The 16,663-nt window shown below is 38.7% G+C and overlaps 1 protein-coding gene across 8 annotated transcripts in view; it reads left to right on the top strand.

Annotated features, from left to right (window-relative positions):
- Positions 1–16,663, top strand: part of CTBP1 (C-terminal binding protein 1) — a 237,817-nt gene that overhangs the window by 195,502 nt on the left and 25,652 nt on the right. For 6 of the 8 annotated variants that reach the window (XM_051798600.1, XM_051798597.1, XM_051798598.1 and 3 more), the window contains 2 exons: positions 5,060–5,214; positions 15,621–15,765. In XM_051798600.1, the coding sequence (XP_051654560.1) occupies positions 5,060–5,214; positions 15,621–15,765 (300 nt within the window). Of the gene's footprint in view, positions 1–1,472; positions 1,690–5,059; positions 5,215–15,620; positions 15,766–16,663 lie in introns of all 8 variants that reach the window. The other 2 variants (XM_051798603.1, XM_051798602.1) reach the window with 1 other exon arrangement.

The raw sequence follows: 16,663 nt of genomic DNA on the forward strand, positions 1-16,663 counted from the left end.
TTGGGCCTACAAACCTGACAGTGTCCTTTAGTTAAGTTAATGTGTATGCCTTATGTGAGACATTCCTGATCCTAATGATGTTCCATTAATCAGCAGCAGAAAAATGTGAAAATGACATTGTTAATCATCATTAATCCTAATAGCTTTTCTTGTTGCATTTTGGTATGTTTTCTGATGTCAGTAAGTGGTGGCAGCCTCAGTTATTTGTGCATTGATCACTTCAGTAACTGTCAGTTCGGAACGTGAAAGATTGTTTTACAAAAGGTTTAAAATACATTTTAACAGCCCAGAGTATGTTAGAGCCTAGAGAGCTTTCTTACCCTCCAATCATGAGCATGCCTAATGGCATTAGCTTCAACTCATCCCCCTTGGAGTTTAGCACAAATAATGCACCTTTGCTTCAGGAGCAATGGGAGGTACAGGTTGGATTTGGGAGCGGTGAGGACACTACCCTGCTTAGGTAGCTCCTTTTCTCTCTAGCTTAAAAAACTACATGTTGTTCTGAGGTTGGTCTGATCATTATGGTGCCAGAGGAGATATAGGATAGCTCATGACCCTTCCTCTTGTTTTGGCTGCAAACCTGGACAGTGCGTTGATTAATCCTCTTGTTTGTGGGACCCACAGGCACTTAAGTGCTTGCACATGGGGCTGGCCTCCTCTCAGGTTCTACAGCTGAAAACTGATTTTTTTCTATTTTTTTTTTTCATAAAAGCTGGACTAGACTGAGGTTTTGATAGGTTTTTCTTTCCAAGAGAGCTGGTCCAGACTGCAGCTGTGCAAGGGTACTCTGCTGTTAGTTATTCACATGGTGAATAACTGCTGCATACGGAGAGCTGCTCTGTCTGTCTGTGCACCTCATACCCGGTATTAATTTAGAAAAATTCCAGCACTCACTGGCACAGTAGCTGTTACTGGGGCAAGAGCTTCACCACCAGATTATTTCCATATTGGTGGGGAGGAGTGGGCAAAAACCCCAAAGTAATAGCTGGATTAGAACTGTTGGGAAAACTTCGGATTTTTTGCATAAATACATTTAGATAACCTTAAGGGCCTGACTTAGACCCAGCAAAACCAGCAAGATCAGAGTTAAGGCTTCTCACTCCATCTCTGGTATTCACTGGAGCACTTGGCCCTCCAGCACAGGGAGGGGGGATGTTGGAGATCACACACTGTCCCTGGATCCCTGCTCACCCAGGCAAAGCCTTGACCCTGGTGCCGACTGTTCCAGGTACGTGTATGTACAATACACCTGCTGTCCTGAGCAAGGTGCCCCGTGTGCCTTAACACTCTGCTGCTTTCCCTGGTATGTTAATGGCCTGTGGCAGCACAGCAGGTGTGGTGGAAAGCCAGCAGCCAAAGGGGGAAGGGTACAGATGCAGTGAGAAGCTTTAAACTTCGAGTTTCCTGCCTTCTGTGAGCACGAGTCAGACCCTTAATGTTGTTTTAATGTATTGTTTGTGTTTAATTTTTAGTAAAAATTTGAACGCCATCCAGGCTACAGAGGTTGCAGTGGATAAGAAGTTTAAAAGCTTTGGTTCAAGATTACAGGAGGCTGCAAGAAAAATTAAAGACATGGAAATGAGGATGGAATGACAGGCTGCTATTTTGCCTCAGAATACTGAAGATTGTAAAGCATTGAGAAATCGAATTCATGACCCTGGAAACCAAGCTCAGATTAAGAAATGTCAGGTTGGTAGGGGTTCCTGAAAGTCTTGAGTTAGGATAAACTGAGATTGTTTTCCCATAATGAAAGATTATAGGATGTGGGGGTGGATGGTATAATTTTTGTTATCTGTGTAATGTGAAATGCAATGCCATATACTTAAATAAGCCAGCTAAGTGAAATTATTTGTTTAAATTAGTTTCACATTTGTGGTGTTGAATGTCACTTTTGACCGCTTTACAGTTATTTCTCTCTGGCACAGAGTTGCATGATTTGCTGTAAATGCAGGCATGCAAAATACTGCTCTTAAATACACATTGCTTCCTCCTGCCTCTCCGAGGGTCTGCTGCAAAGCCAAAGGCATGGTGCAGGATGACATTTCTAGATAAGAGATGGGCAGAACATATCTGAGTGGTGGAAGAGGAAGGGGTTTGTTCAGAAGGTTCTTATTCATAGTGAAGCCGTGTCTCTCCGAATGTGAACCTTAACTAGTGGCTGCCACTGTGATGAAGTTCCTGTGAGTTTACTTAAGTGTTGAGTTATTGCCTGCGATTCAGGGACAGGATATTTAGGCAGAAGGATTGTGCAACAGGAAGTCTATGCTGAAGTTCAGAAAGGATTTTGGCAAGCAAAGGTTTGTAGGGTTTTTGTGGTCAAGGTCACTGGGTGTATTTGAATTCTAGGGACTCTTAAAAAAGTCTCTTGGGGAGAGTTTGTCCTTCTAGTTGTATTCTGACTTCTGTTTCTGTGCTTTGGGGCTCGGTCTGGCATTCCCCTTAGCACTGATGTTACACAGGTAACTTGGTTGAAATCTTCAGATATGCTGGTGTGAGGGGAAAACCAGACCACACCTTTGTGTGTTTTAGAGAAATCATTATCTGAAAGGGCTGGTTTTTTGTACTGTTGTATTTAATGGTTTTCTGAGATAGCTCCAGTCAGAAAAGTGTTTCTTAGAGGTAAGAGTTTTTAATCTCATCCTTTTTCTGTTTGGACTCAATGTGCTCTGCTGTTGACAGAGCTGCTTTAGTTGTATGTTGCCATATTTTTATAGCTCTGTGCCTTTTTTTCCTCATTCATCTACAACGACTTCAGTATCAAAAGTTCTGGGTTTTTTTATTCTAGCTAGCATTCAAATTGTCATTGAAGTTCTGCCTTTGCTGCACTGACAAGACAATGACCATAACATTTCAACTCTAAAGTGAACACAGTTACTTAAAGCAAAATGAACAGGACTTGCAGTGTCATTTTTACATTCGTTTCAACACTTAATTGCATTTTAGGTAATGCTATTACATATACTGCTTTGAAAGAAACATGAGCAAATCTGTAACATGCTTTATCTTAGGGGTTTTTTAAAGTAAGTTCCATGTGGGTTTTTATAATTAAGTTCCCATTGAAGGATAGTAATTGTTCTGTGGGTGACTACGTAGCTTTGTTGTATATTCATGTTATGTTCCTGACATGTACTGCATTACTAATGTGTGGTTTGTATACTGAAAATGACTGTATGGGGCTCAGGTGGCCATTTCTGGTTCAAACAGGTATCAATAGTAAGTTAACAGGATGTGCAATTTTCAAAAATTATATTTAAAAGGCTCCCATCTAATTTTGGTGACTGGATGTTACTGAAAGAATACGTGTACCAGAAGCATTTCTAAGCATGTCTATCACAGTAGAGGTTAGGAGTGGGTGTTTTTACAGCAGAGCATAGTTTTCATGGATGTTGTACTCATGGAAAACTTTGCTAGTGAGTACTTTTCACATCTCAGTGCCTCTGTGCTATGGTGAGAGCACTGCAGGGTCAGTCCATCAGCATCAGCAGATGTTGGGAGACACTGTGACTACAACAGGAAAGAGCCAAATGTAGTAACTCTTGTTCTGTCTTCTTTACAAAGTTTTTATGCCTGAGGAACTTAAATACCAGATTGTAGTAGGGCTGGACCATCATCCCTACTTGGTTAGGGCTGGACATGGAGTTTATAGGTTGAGGCTGGACTGTGAGGGCAGGAGTCTCCTTCAGCCCAGACCTGAGCCTGGTCCCAGTGGGGGAGTAATAGGCTGCTTCTGTTGACTTGTGAAAATCTCTCTTCCCAGCAGCTGTTTTTCTTCATGAGATGCCTTGTACAGCTGGGATTCTAATAATTTTCCATCCACTTAAAATGCAGATACCAGTCTTTCAGGGCTTGCTTTCTGACCCAGTCTGGGACTTAAGAGGCAGGGACTGCTTGTAGGAGTTAACTGGGGGACTTCCATCGTTTGCATTAATGTTGGACTAACTTGGATTATCAAGGAAATATGCAATGTTTTAAAATTCACATTGCGACAAAAATATGGTGGTATTTGCATATAAGAAAGATCTAGCCTGCTTCACTTTGCAGTATTTAAAACTTATTTTAAAAGAGGAAAAAAAACCCATGTACTTTTGGTCTTGCTTTTCCTTATCTCTTCAGGAAGTCCTTTTTTTTTTTTCCACCCACGCTTAACTACTTTTGTGTAAATGTAATGGTTTAATATTATCCCCAGTTTAATATTATTCCTCTGAGTACTGTTGTGTGTTTATCCCATCTACAGTGTTAAAAAGATGCTCTCTAACTATCTTAAGGATTACTTTTCATTTCAAGACTCTGTAAAGAGGATGTAAATGAAGTCTGCAGTTGGGACTGATTTTCCTGCCCCCAGCTACTTAATGTGAATTTCTTTGTCACTCCACAGTGTTCCAAGTGTGATGTTGGTTTAGGGAGAGGCCTTTTGTTCATGTTTTATAAGAGTTTTCAATAGTGGATTAAGTATGATGTGTTTGACTAAGCTATATAGGACTGTTTTGTAAAATTTTTTAAGTCTAAGCAGACCTACATAGATCAGTAATTAGCCTGTAAACTTGGACACTGGATCCTCAGTAAATGCAACATTTTGCTGTTGTAGGCTTTTTCCATTTACGTTTTAGTCTCAACAGAATCATCATTATATATGTAAATTGAACACTCAAATCCTCACTGACTTACTTACGATATTCCATAAGCTACACTTTTGCAAGCCTGGACAAGATATTTCTCACTCTGTCTAGAGCTCACAAAGGTGTGGAATCCAATCAAAACATGGATAAGATAGCACAGACACTTCTTAATAGTGCAGTAAGGATGTATCTTTAAAAAACAAATATACTATTCCCTTAGTGGTTTTATCCATCTTTCGTTGTTCAGCCTCCTGAACCTCCATGGAATTTTTTCCTTTCGTCTTCCGTGTTTGGTTGACTGCTGAGTGTAAACTTGTTCTTGTTTTATTAGCTTCAGTCCTTGAAATCTTTTTCTGCCATCAGAATAAACAGACTAGCTATAAGCTATTTTTTTAATTGCATTTGCATGGCTTGAATAACAAGTGTTCTCTGTTTCCTTGCAGGCATTCGACCTCCGATCATGAACGGGCCCATGCACCCGCGCCCCTTGGTAGCGTTGCTGGATGGCAGGGATTGTACAGTAGAAATGCCTATTCTGAAGGATGTAGCCACAGTGGCATTTTGTGATGCTCAGTCTACACAAGAAATTCATGAAAAGGTAATATTCCAGAGGCGTAATTGAGATGTTTGGGAAAAATGGAAATATTTTAATGATTCGGATCAGATCCAGTGTTGTGTCAGCTCTGACATCGTGTTCAGCTGTTGCATTTTAGTTACTGGCTGATCACCTCAATGAGTGAGTTGATGGTCATTTCCAACAGGTCATGAAATATGATGGTGAAACAAAGATTCAAATGTCTGTATGCTGAAGTATTGCTTTTGTGTAGTGTATCTTTGGCTGGATGTCGTCCATATGATTACCTACTGAATTAGTTTCATAGGGAGAGTTAACTTCTGGGAAAAATATTATTGCATGGTATTTTCAAATGCTCCTTGGAAACATTTCTGTTACTCAGCCTTTGTCTGGAAAGACAAATCTCAGTATTGGATTGTCTGTGTGGGAGACATTTTAATTTCTTTGTTTAGCCAAGATACTGTGCAGGTTGGGTTAAGCAGCCTTGTGCACTGAGAATGGTCGCTGCAGAAGAGTTTCAAAACAAATGCTAACTCAAAATTCATGTGGAAAATGCAGTGAATGAGAACCTAACTTGAGAACACATGCAAGGAAGTGAAAACTTCTCAGTCTTCATAATTGGAGCTGCAGAGATTTCGTTGGGGGCTTTTAATTAAATCTTAATTTATAGGGTTAAAGACTATATTTCAGTTTTTTAATTGAGAGAAATATTCAACCCAAGATTTTTTTTCTCAGTTCCCTCTTACCATATATCAAGAGTTAAAATGTGCTGGAATACCTTATTTCTGCGTGTTTCTTTTTAGTCATGTTGAAAAGTTGCTTTCATTTTACTGTTTTCCTATCTCACACCACTGTCAGAAGTTTAATACATGAAATAACTGGATTTCATTTACAAATACTAAATGACACTTGGAGAATAAATAATACAAATGCTGTTCCACTTTTATTAGTAGATAACAGCAGTCTCCTGTTCACGTGAACACTGTAAGCTTGGCAGCTGCACCACCTGTATAGTTTTATGCTTTGCTTACTGCAGTCAACATCATTCACTTCTGGTGCATCAAAACTGGGGAATTCCTGTGGGCCATAAATGCCGGGCATGGAAACACCGGGGATCTTCTGTTATCAGTGCAGTAAATGAACTTTTCAGATCCTGAGAATGGAAGTCAGTGTGTGTCTCTCAAATTGTAGCTTTGGAAAAGCACTTAAATACCTGATGAGTGACACAGGTAATCTGTTGCTGATCTTCACAAGAGTGTTGTATTGAGGGGATTATACTGAAACTTGCGTCCTTTGCTTTTTATTGTACATAAAATGTTCATTCTCAGTGAGCTCAGTAATACATCAGGAATATTTTCTCCAGTTATCAGTACACTGCCATAATAAGATTTTCATTTTTCTAGAGGATGAGGCAGTCCTAAAACATTTGGGTTTTCAGAGTGCCATTGTTCTGCCAGGTAGTAAATTTCTGCAACAAAAATCACAAACCTTAGTTCATTATCACAGTGTTGTATTACTTTAAGGTAGACTGAGAGATCAGTGTTTATGAAGCATTGAGCACTGTTCACTTCTGTTTGAAAAGTGTTACTGTTCATCTGTGGTAAAAAATGGCTGTTTTTCAACTATCTTTAGAGTTATATGAGAGAAATATCTGTATTTTAGTACTGTTTGTATAATACCTTATTTGGGAACGGTGCTTTACTGAATATAAAACTGTTTTCACAGAAAGTTTTAAAATGAAAAGTTGCATATTTAAAGCAGTATCTAAAATGTTTGTGTCTTTATGAGTGCAAATTCCTGACCATGCTAAATGATGCTGTCCTGTTAATTAAAATACAGATTTTGATAATGGATGTTAATTTGCAAAAGGCTGTTCCCCATTGTGAAAGACGAGATGACTGAAAATCAGGAGAAGGTTTAGTGTTGACAAGAACTTGCTGAAAGCAGAAGGTGAAATTTATTTTTTCTTTCATATTTCATGTCTTCAAGAAGAGCTACTGAATCCACAAGGTAGCAGATACAGATACACTTAGTCCGAAGTTGCAGGAGGTGGGCCAGAGATTGGGAGGTTAAGGATGGGGCTTGAAAGAGGTGATTGAGGTTGTTTGATACTCCTTGATGGGTGACTGTAGATTAATGTAATGGGGGGGGGAGAAAAGACATGAACTGAGAATCACTTGGGGAGGAAAGGAGTGAAAGATTGCAAAGGGTGGTTCAGAGAGTGAGAACTGGTATAAACTCAGCTTGTGCACCTCACCAGGGTGTGAGGTGTTGGCATTTGAGGAATGAACATTTTAGAACCTGGAGAAGGTATTTCGACTGGTCATGAGAAGGTTTCAGTGACAGGATTGGTTTAAAATACTGTCTTTTTGGTATATTGAGGAAATAGTGAAAAGGGGATTTGTAGCAGTTTGTGAGAGAGCAAAGCACAAGGTAGATACTTTTTTCATAGAGGAGCAAGGAGGCTGAGAGATTTTCACACATACAGAAAGGAGGAGGAGAAATGAGGATTTGAATACCATTTATATGCAGAGACAAAAGCAGGATGTTACCAAATACTGTTATACCTTATTATGTGTGCTGAGTAAAGAAAGTTTTCCTCCAAACTGGGTAATGCCCAAATTGCAGTTCTGTAGCAGCTCCCTTATGTCAAGAGTTCATTTTTCAATCACTTTTTATGGCTGAGGAGATTAAAGTTTGGAAATTAAGTAACTAGTTTAAAGTCACAGGTAAATAATAAAGTGTATTAGAACTCTGTTTTGTCTCAGGTCAAAGCATTCGTTCCCTGTTCTGCTGCATTGGAAGGCAACTTGGATGGTGAAGATATGTTTCCCTCCTTTTGAAAATCAAGCTGCCAGTGCTTAAGTGAATATTGATGTTTACTAAGAGTGATCCAAGGTTTTGAAATAACTCTGTACTTAGAGGACACTTACTACACTTCTTCAGAAATTAGTAATGCTTAAGGTTTTACTGAATTTTTGTTTGGTTTGTTGTTTTCCCATTCTCCCTGGAAAAAGCAGTTTGTTTTCAAGCCAGTCTGAAAGGCTGCAATAGATGTGTTTATCACTTAACCCCTAAGTTCTGTTTTTTTGTAGATATTGCATATGACTGTGTGAAGTTGAGCATTACGTTTGCCAAACTGTATCATGGGATAACTGGGAACTGGGTTCATTGCATCCTATCAGGAAACTTCTGTCATTTAGGGTAAAAATCATTTTAAGATTTCAGTGTTTAAATTTCTTTCTTATTAGAGATTGCATTACTGTTGATAAAAGTTACTCACTGCACTTAAACTGTTTTTGATTTTACAATTAATGATGTGTAAATAAGTTTTCTCAGTAACCATCTAACACTGTGTCAAAGTGTATGTGGTGTTTTGGTTTGTTCTGCCAAAAACACACTTGCTCATCCAAAAAAAATATTTAAAAATACTTAGCTTGCTTCCATCCTCATTCCAGGACAACTTTCTTTTTTCACTGTCTCATGCTCTGTTGTCTGACCCCCTGTTTTCTCCTAATTCCTTTTCCTTTCAGTGCCCTTCACACAGTTTGCTGCTTTTCTTGCCTCCTTGGCATCCTCCCCAGTGCTCCTGATTTTTACAATATTGCTGCTCCTTTCCACTTCTGTACCTTTGAAGGCATGACAGACTCAAGCACACCCTTGAGATCTTTGTGTTGCTGAAGATTTTTTTGAGTTCAAGTTTTTTGCTCTTTGGGCTTCCTGACCTTTGCTGTGTGTTCTGTAACATGGAAGTGCTGTGTAGATCCAGAGGGCTGAATGTAAACAAACTGTGCAAGAGCTGGTAATGGACATCTTGACCAAGCAGAGGGGAAATAGTGATTCTTGCTAACCCAGATGAAAAGACAGGAAGCACAACTGATTAGGAATGGTCTTTAAAGCAAAATATATGGCCTGGAAAGAAATCAAAAGTTTGTTTGAAGCTGAGTACATTTTCTCAGTCTTTTTTTCTGTAATGATGTGATTTCCTACATCAGGTAGAAGAAAAAAAAAATGTGTGTGTTTGACTGGATTTACAGCTTCAAGCAGATACCCAAGTTCACCAGAACACTGAGAATAGTCTTCCTGGGTGGAAGTGGGAAAAGAGTCTGTCTGGTAAACTTGTGCCTCAGCCTTAGCAGTGATTGAGGTAGAATGTGTCAGATCCCTTGATCCTGTTTTATGAATACAAAATAAAATCATCTTCAACGTGATACTGCATTTCCATATTTTTAGTTTTAAGTTAAAAAAAATTGAAAGCTCTACTTCCTGTTCACTAGTGAAGGACTTCAAGTTTTTCAGTCACACTTTTACATAGGAATTAAATGTAGAAACAGTTCCACTGATGATGACAGTTTTATCTAAGACCATTTCAAAGAAGAGCTGAAAAGCAACAAATGTTTTGAAACTGGTACAAACAAATTGGGAATGGTGCTGTTGTTCAACTCTTTGATTTGTCCCTGTTACAGCAGTGGTTAAGTAAGATAATTTTTTCAATTTCCAATTCCTTGCTTAGAAGTAAAGCTGCAATCTTGTGTTTACACCATCAGTGCTGTTTATATTCATGATGCAGTTGCAGCATTTTAGTTTTCCATCAAATTTAGATTCTCAAAGAACACAGATTGAAAGGAAGCAGCCTTGTTTTAAACAGTAATGTATACTTGGGAGTAAATTGTCACCTCGGAGCTGATCCAAAGCCTTGTAAATTTACTGAATGAGCCTTGGATCAGACTCTTACGAAAGACTTTGAAAATATTAACAGAAGGCAACCCTAAGTTACACCTCATTATACAAAGTAGTTACCCTACAGCAACGACAGTAAGGATATGTACAAAACCAGGGTTGGTGTTCAGTGGCCCTTCTGCCCCCATCTCTTGGAATTTGCAGTGGCAGTGCTACAGGTCCCAAGCAGCATCCCAGGAAGGGGCAGGGTGCCAGTGTCTCCTCTGATCTAACACCCTTTAAAAAGCAGAGTGGAGGTGCTGCTGTTCCCAGCAGGCAGCACACATCAACCTGTCAGGCAGATTCGAGTAATACAGTTGGTTATCAACTAACATTTACTTTCGTTTCCCATTACCAGGTTTTTCTAAGGGTCATTGAGGCTTGAATGTTGCTGGTGCTTATTAAGAAGGTTTTTGACAGAGATTTCTGTGGGATGATGTGTTGTCATCAGTGACTGACATGACATTAGTGATCCTTTGGCATAGATGTTCAACCCATCGTAGTGTCTGATAGGCTTGAACTGAATTGGAACACAATTCACCCTTATTAATACACAAGTTAACACATAGAACTCCTGTTAAAGATTTTTCATTGAAACCTTTTATTTAGTAAAAATGTTTTCAGAGTCTGTATTCTCAAATTGACTTCTGTCATTAAACTGCATGTGATGGTCAGTAAATCCTGGCTTCGTAAGACTGACTTCAGTATAGTATTTAAAAGGAAGCTTGTTGTAGGCTCTGCAGGTTATTTTGTAGTTATATGTGTATTTGTATGCATATACTCTTAATAATTTATTTTTAGAAGGCTATTTTTAGTGTATTATAGTGTATTTTTAGAAATACACTATCATATATACGTGTTGTGTGTATATATGTAGTTTATGCAGTGTATGGATATATAGGTTTTTAGAGAGTGTGTTTTTAGGAGCTTGCAAGTAAGTTCCTTTTGTGTTTGTGTAAAATATTTATCCTTGTATTTATGTACAGTATAAACTTAACTATTAGTATTTAGGTTCCTCACTAGACAGTATCCTGGCTGAATAAAGTGCACATGAAATGGGTGGGTTGCTGACAGCACCATGGATCATAGGAACCTAACAGGGAGCTGAGTCTCCTAGAGAGAAGCAGGAACTTATATAAAGCAGCACAATCCAGCAGAGTTCTGCAGAGCTACTAAATACCCCTGGAGCATACTGGCTTTTCTTTTTTACTTTGAATGCTGTTGGTTTCACATGGGCCCTTGGCAATGCTGTAGTGAGGCTTTGAGAGCAGCTACAAGTCTCTGCAGCCTTCCCTGCGTGACAGACTACTGGTTACAAATTCAACGTGCAGCTGCTTTTTGCAAGTTAAATAAGGCAAGGCCTACTCAGTTTTGGTAAAGTACATTTTTTTCCACCCAAATGTGCAAAAATCTCAAGTCTGTTGGTGACACTGGAACGTATTTTTTTTGGAGATGACACATCAAACTCCAAGAAATGCAATACCCTGTAGTTTCTAGAACCTGATGAAATATGGCACTTTCTAGTGATGATCTTTCTAGAAGTTGGTTTTTACAATTATGATACCTTGTCATAGTCAATATGTAATTTATAGATATTTTCTGTCTCTGTGTTGAAGTACTTTGGCATTTTATGTACTGTTAGTTTCTGTGCTCTAGGTTTGATCCACAAGCTTCTGAGATCTGTCTCTCATAGTCAAATCTAGAAATGTTTTTCGATACTCAAAGAAAGAGGCCTTGCTGTTTGGTTCTTAGCATGTTACAATATGTTACCTTTTTTCGTAAAAGTAAACAAGATGCTAAGAGTTCTTCCCCAAATAATGAGGCATGTATGTTGCAGTGGTGACTGTGTGTTATTTTGCATGATGGCTAGAACAGTCTGGTGCTGAAAGAAGGTAGAAAAAAGTAGATAGGAATACATTTAAAAAGGATTTCAGCCTTTGGTAATCAGTACTCAGGATTTGTTAAATTCTTGGAAATAGAAATGTCTCATGCTGCAGTGTCATCTGTTCCCTAAGAGCCTTGGGGACCTGGCATATTGTGAAAGCAGAGTAGTCATTTTGGGGTTGAAGAACAGCAGAAAGACCTGTCCAAGCCATTGAGATGGGAGAGGCTGTCACCTCATGGGAGAGGGTGTGGAAGGGGCTTTCAACCAGCTGTAGCTTTACCTGGAAGGAAGTCAGAAGGCACAGAAATGGGGCAGATCAGCTGTGTAGTTATTTGGTTACAAAAGTAACTCGTGTCCTGTGTTTCAGCTTTTGTCTCTGATCTTGTCTTCCCAAAGAGCACAGTTGCAGTGTGATAAAAGCAGGAGTGGCTGTTGGAGCAGCACAGCTGACTCTGCTTGTTCTCTGTCAGGTTTTGCCCATTGCATTTCCTTGTGAGTGATCGTGAGAGTGTTGTCTGACTGCCACATACTTGGGCTGATCTGGAATTTTTGCCTGGATTGTTATCTCACTCAAAGTGACACGAGTTGATGTCTTTGTAATAAAATTGTACTGGAACTTGGTAAAAGTTATTTCCATCAAGTTTGTTACAGAAAATGAATGAAAAAACCCAGATATACTCCCTGTTTCTCTCATCCATCCACCACTGGGAATACTTCTGTTAAATTATCAGTAAATTGCCCCTATGCAGTTATTTTTTCTAAAGATTATTTAATTTTCTGTAACTGTTGATATTTATGCTGGATTTAAGTTTTGTGTGTTATATTCAGATTCAGGCCAAGTTTTGTTTTTATATATTGCCAAGCTTGTCAAAATTCCTTGTGTGCATTTAATGTACGTAATGACTGAAAATATAATTTATGTAAATAATTCCAAAATACAGAAACTTTCACTACTGTTTTAATCTCTAAGTGGCATTATTAACATTCACCAATCTAATTGTTTCTAACTTCAGATTTTCTGGTATTATTTTCTGCCTTTTCAGCGTTTTTGCCAGTTGCAAAAAGCAGGAACATAATTAAATTATCAAATTAATGTGATGCAATACACACTTGCAGAGTATTATATTTGCTACAGTGGATTTCCTTGCTAACTAGTCCATAACTGTAGGAGAGGCTCAGTCACCAAAAAGAAATTCTAAAGGATTTGTCATTTGCATCTGTTTGTTCCATATCTCATATGATGGGTAAATAACCTCCTGTGGAAATGGAAAGTGCCAGCATTCAGCCATAGCTAGGAAATATTTTTCCTTTTATTGAACACATTCCCAGGCTTTCCAATACTTTTCTGTCTCCTCCTAGTGCCAAGCCATAACCTAGACGGTCCCCAAAATGTGGTGTGATGGGTCCAGACTGGTGCTCTTAAGAGTCCAAATGATGGTCTTGACTGGCTGAGTTAATAAAATATGCATGATTATGAAGTGAAAAGCTGCTTCCCCAATGAAACACTCTGATTTTAAAACATAAATGTCTGAGCTGCTTCAGCTGTCTTTTAGCCCCTGATTAATGCAGTCCTTAAAGCAGTTGCAGCTCTGTACCCACAAAGTATCCAGTCTGGGAGAGGAGGGGTGTCCTCAAAAGTTCTAAGCTTCTTCAGGTTTTGTTTATCTTACAACTACACAGAGGATGTTGCAGCACAGCCATCCAGAGCAACCTTGGAGGGGCAGGGGAAAATGTGTGATACAACACAGAATAGAGGACATGGCTCATTGGAGACAACCAGGGTATCATGAAGAACTCGAGGACCTTGAGGCTTGAAGTAGTAACAGGTGCTGCAACTGAGGTTGAAGAAATTTCTCTATCACTGAAACTGGGAGATTTTTGAACAACTTTTTTTAGGTTCTGGTTGGACCAAAAATAACCTAAGGGCATTTTAGGTGGGCATTCAGGTTCTAAGAGGGACTTTTCCTTGTGCAGGCTGCCTCAGACATGACCTTTGGCTTGGTCCATGCCAACTGTAGTCACTGGAGAAGCAATAAACTGTTTTAGGTTTTTATTAACCCTCTGTAACAGCTCAAGGTAACGTGTCCTGATGAGTGCAGTCTTTTTGATTGGGGACTGATAGATGTAATCTGCAAAGGACTTAACTGTACCATTAAAATCAAGGAGTTCTCTGTGTGTGTAATCATTTCATAAGATCAGAGCCTACAGCTGGTCTTTGAATTATGTTGTAGCTGCATTCTTTAAGGATGTGTAATTTGTAATTTTTTTTGCAGTTCTTACTCTAACTAGTAAATGCAAATTCTGCTCAAAGGATTCTGGCCTTTATCTGACTTAGAACTGAGGTTCCCGGTCCAGAAACACATGTTGAAATAGCATAAATAGTTTTGTGAAGTATTCAGTAAGAAGTGCTTTTCTTTCATTTTTATGGAGTTTGGTATTTGTTTAAAATTTTTTTCTTTGTAGATTTTAATTTCAAACATTACTGCTGCAGATCTTGAGTTCCAACAGTTGTAATCCTCTGAGTGCAAGACCGTGTTTTGCTGCAATAGTGTTTTTAAAAGTATGTATGTTGATGTTGATTATTGTTGCTGACCTTGCAGTACACTAGGAAATGCTCATATGAGCAGAAATAATTCAGATGACAGAATCTGTACATGTACCAGACCGAAAAGTCTATGGAATAAGAAATTTAGAGCCTCTGCAGAACTTTCACGTGAAGTGTGTCATAGGAATCTCTTGAAGTCATTACAGCTGGCTTAGCTGCTGAAATGATCTGTGCATGTTTCGTGTGTCATGGAACAATTAGGATATTAGCTCATGCATTGAAGGGAGAAGCACAGAGAGGTGTTTTGAAGAAGAGAAATCCTGCAGTTTGCATATAAAGAGGAAAATATTCTCTGCTTCCTGAAAAATAAACTTGTATCAGATGTGCAAGTGGGATGCAGTGAAAACAGTTGAAACTGCTGGGCATGTGTGGCTCCCATCCCCTTTCTCTTAAGCACTCTTGAGTAGGTTGGATGCCCTCTAACCTAACTTAACGTGACAGGGTCTGAATATCCTTTATTTTTGCTTTTTTGGTGGTCTCTCTGCAACATTTTTGCTTAGTTGCAATTTCTTTCTCAGAGGTTTTGGATTTTTTTCTGGATAATGTCAGCTTTGATATGTCAGTTATTACCAATTCATATGACATCCGCTTTTCCTTCAGTGAGAGCTTGGTTGCAGTATCAGTAAACTGAGGGGCAAACACTTTTGTTCTTGTGTATGAACTGACAGATTTCAGTCTCTGTTGAGGAAGGGGTTTGTAATGATCACTGAATGTTTTCTATTCAGGTATCAAGTGGTTTAATAGCTCAGTGAATGCCTGTAGCCCCTCTGTGTGTGTGTGGTAAAGAGGTACTGCTCCATAACTCCATTCAGAGCTGAATGTCAGCTGCCTGAGCATAAAATACTCACTGTTTGCAGGGAGTGTTCACTCCTGTGTTGTGCTTGATCTGAGTGTGCAGATGCAGTTCAGTGGCACTTGTATGTAAGGCCTGGTATTGCAGAGCATATCCTGGGGAATAAGAAGAGTTTTCCCTCTTAAAAAGAGCAGAATACAGGTCACTTAGTTCTTCCAAAGCTAATCCCATCGTGCTAGAAAGGAGACATCAGATGAAAAAGACTTACCAAGAGTCTGAAACATATTTGGAGAAATAACCTTTAACAAACAGAACAAAACTGGATTTAATGCTTTTACAGTCTTTTTATACCTGAAACTATGTATATGTGATTAAACTATGAGAGAAAAAAAATGAAATAAGTATGTTTTTTTCCGTTTTACTTATAGGTACTAAATGAAGCAGTGGGTGCACTGATGTATCACACTATCACTTTAACTCGAGAAGACCTGGAGAAATTTAAAGCACTTCGAATAATTGTCCGAATTGGCAGTGGTTTTGATAATATTGACATCAAATCTGCTGGAGATTTAGGTATGACTGTTACAGACTTTATTTCTCATCTTACACTTGCCTCCAGAAACCTGATAACATCTAAATCTTTGCATTAATGTTTTCTGTGTGTTTTATACCAGCATCATATGTAAGCTGTATAATTTTCTCATCAGACTGTTTAAAACTCATTATGGAAATACTAGCATTAGTTAATTAAGTGATAATATTAACAGCTTTGTGACAGGATGACAATCTCCCTGCTCTGTATAAACCCAAGGAGTGTAAGGCCATAATTTTTCATCTCTTTATTTTTCACCCCAGTTGTATATTTTAACTACTACTGCTGTAATCCAATTACAAAATATAATTCCATCACCGTGGCGTACTACTTCTGGTTGAATAAAAAATGAGATCGTTATCAACTGTCTGAAACTTATTTATGATGCATGAGATTTAGTACTAAAGCACTCCATAAAATAGAAATACCGATTTTAGAGGAGAATCAGTTGTTGCTTCTTTAGAATAAATTCAGCTACTACAACTGTGAAAAGAGATGGTGCTTAATGTTTCACTGTAACAAAAGCAACAGTCTGATTTGTACTTTTCTTACTTTAGGTTAAACCTGTAGTCTACAGGTAAACCTACCACTTGGAGTAAAGATTTTCTTCAGGTTTTTGCCAAGATTGAGGTGACCAAGTATGTTCCCCATTATACTCTGGGAAGATCTTAGAAACATTTGTAGCAGTACATAGTCCTAGCAATAACCCCACTGGTGTAGTGAGGAGCTGTAGTGTGGCCTGTTTATCAGCTAATGATAGTAAAATACTCACCTGTTTTGATGGCAGTGTAGTTTGCACAGCAGAGAGAACCCAACCACTCCTTGTTGGGTTTATAAAGAACAGGTCAGGTCTGAGAGCATGCAAGGCTGTGTTCTGCC

The sequence above is a fragment of the Manacus candei genome, unplaced genomic scaffold, assembly GCF_025592945.1.
Source record: "Manacus candei isolate 608988 ecotype Guabito, Panama unplaced genomic scaffold, ASM2559294v1 h1tg000048l, whole genome shotgun sequence".
In the NCBI taxonomy this organism is placed as follows: domain Eukaryota; kingdom Metazoa; phylum Chordata; class Aves; order Passeriformes; family Pipridae; genus Manacus; species Manacus candei.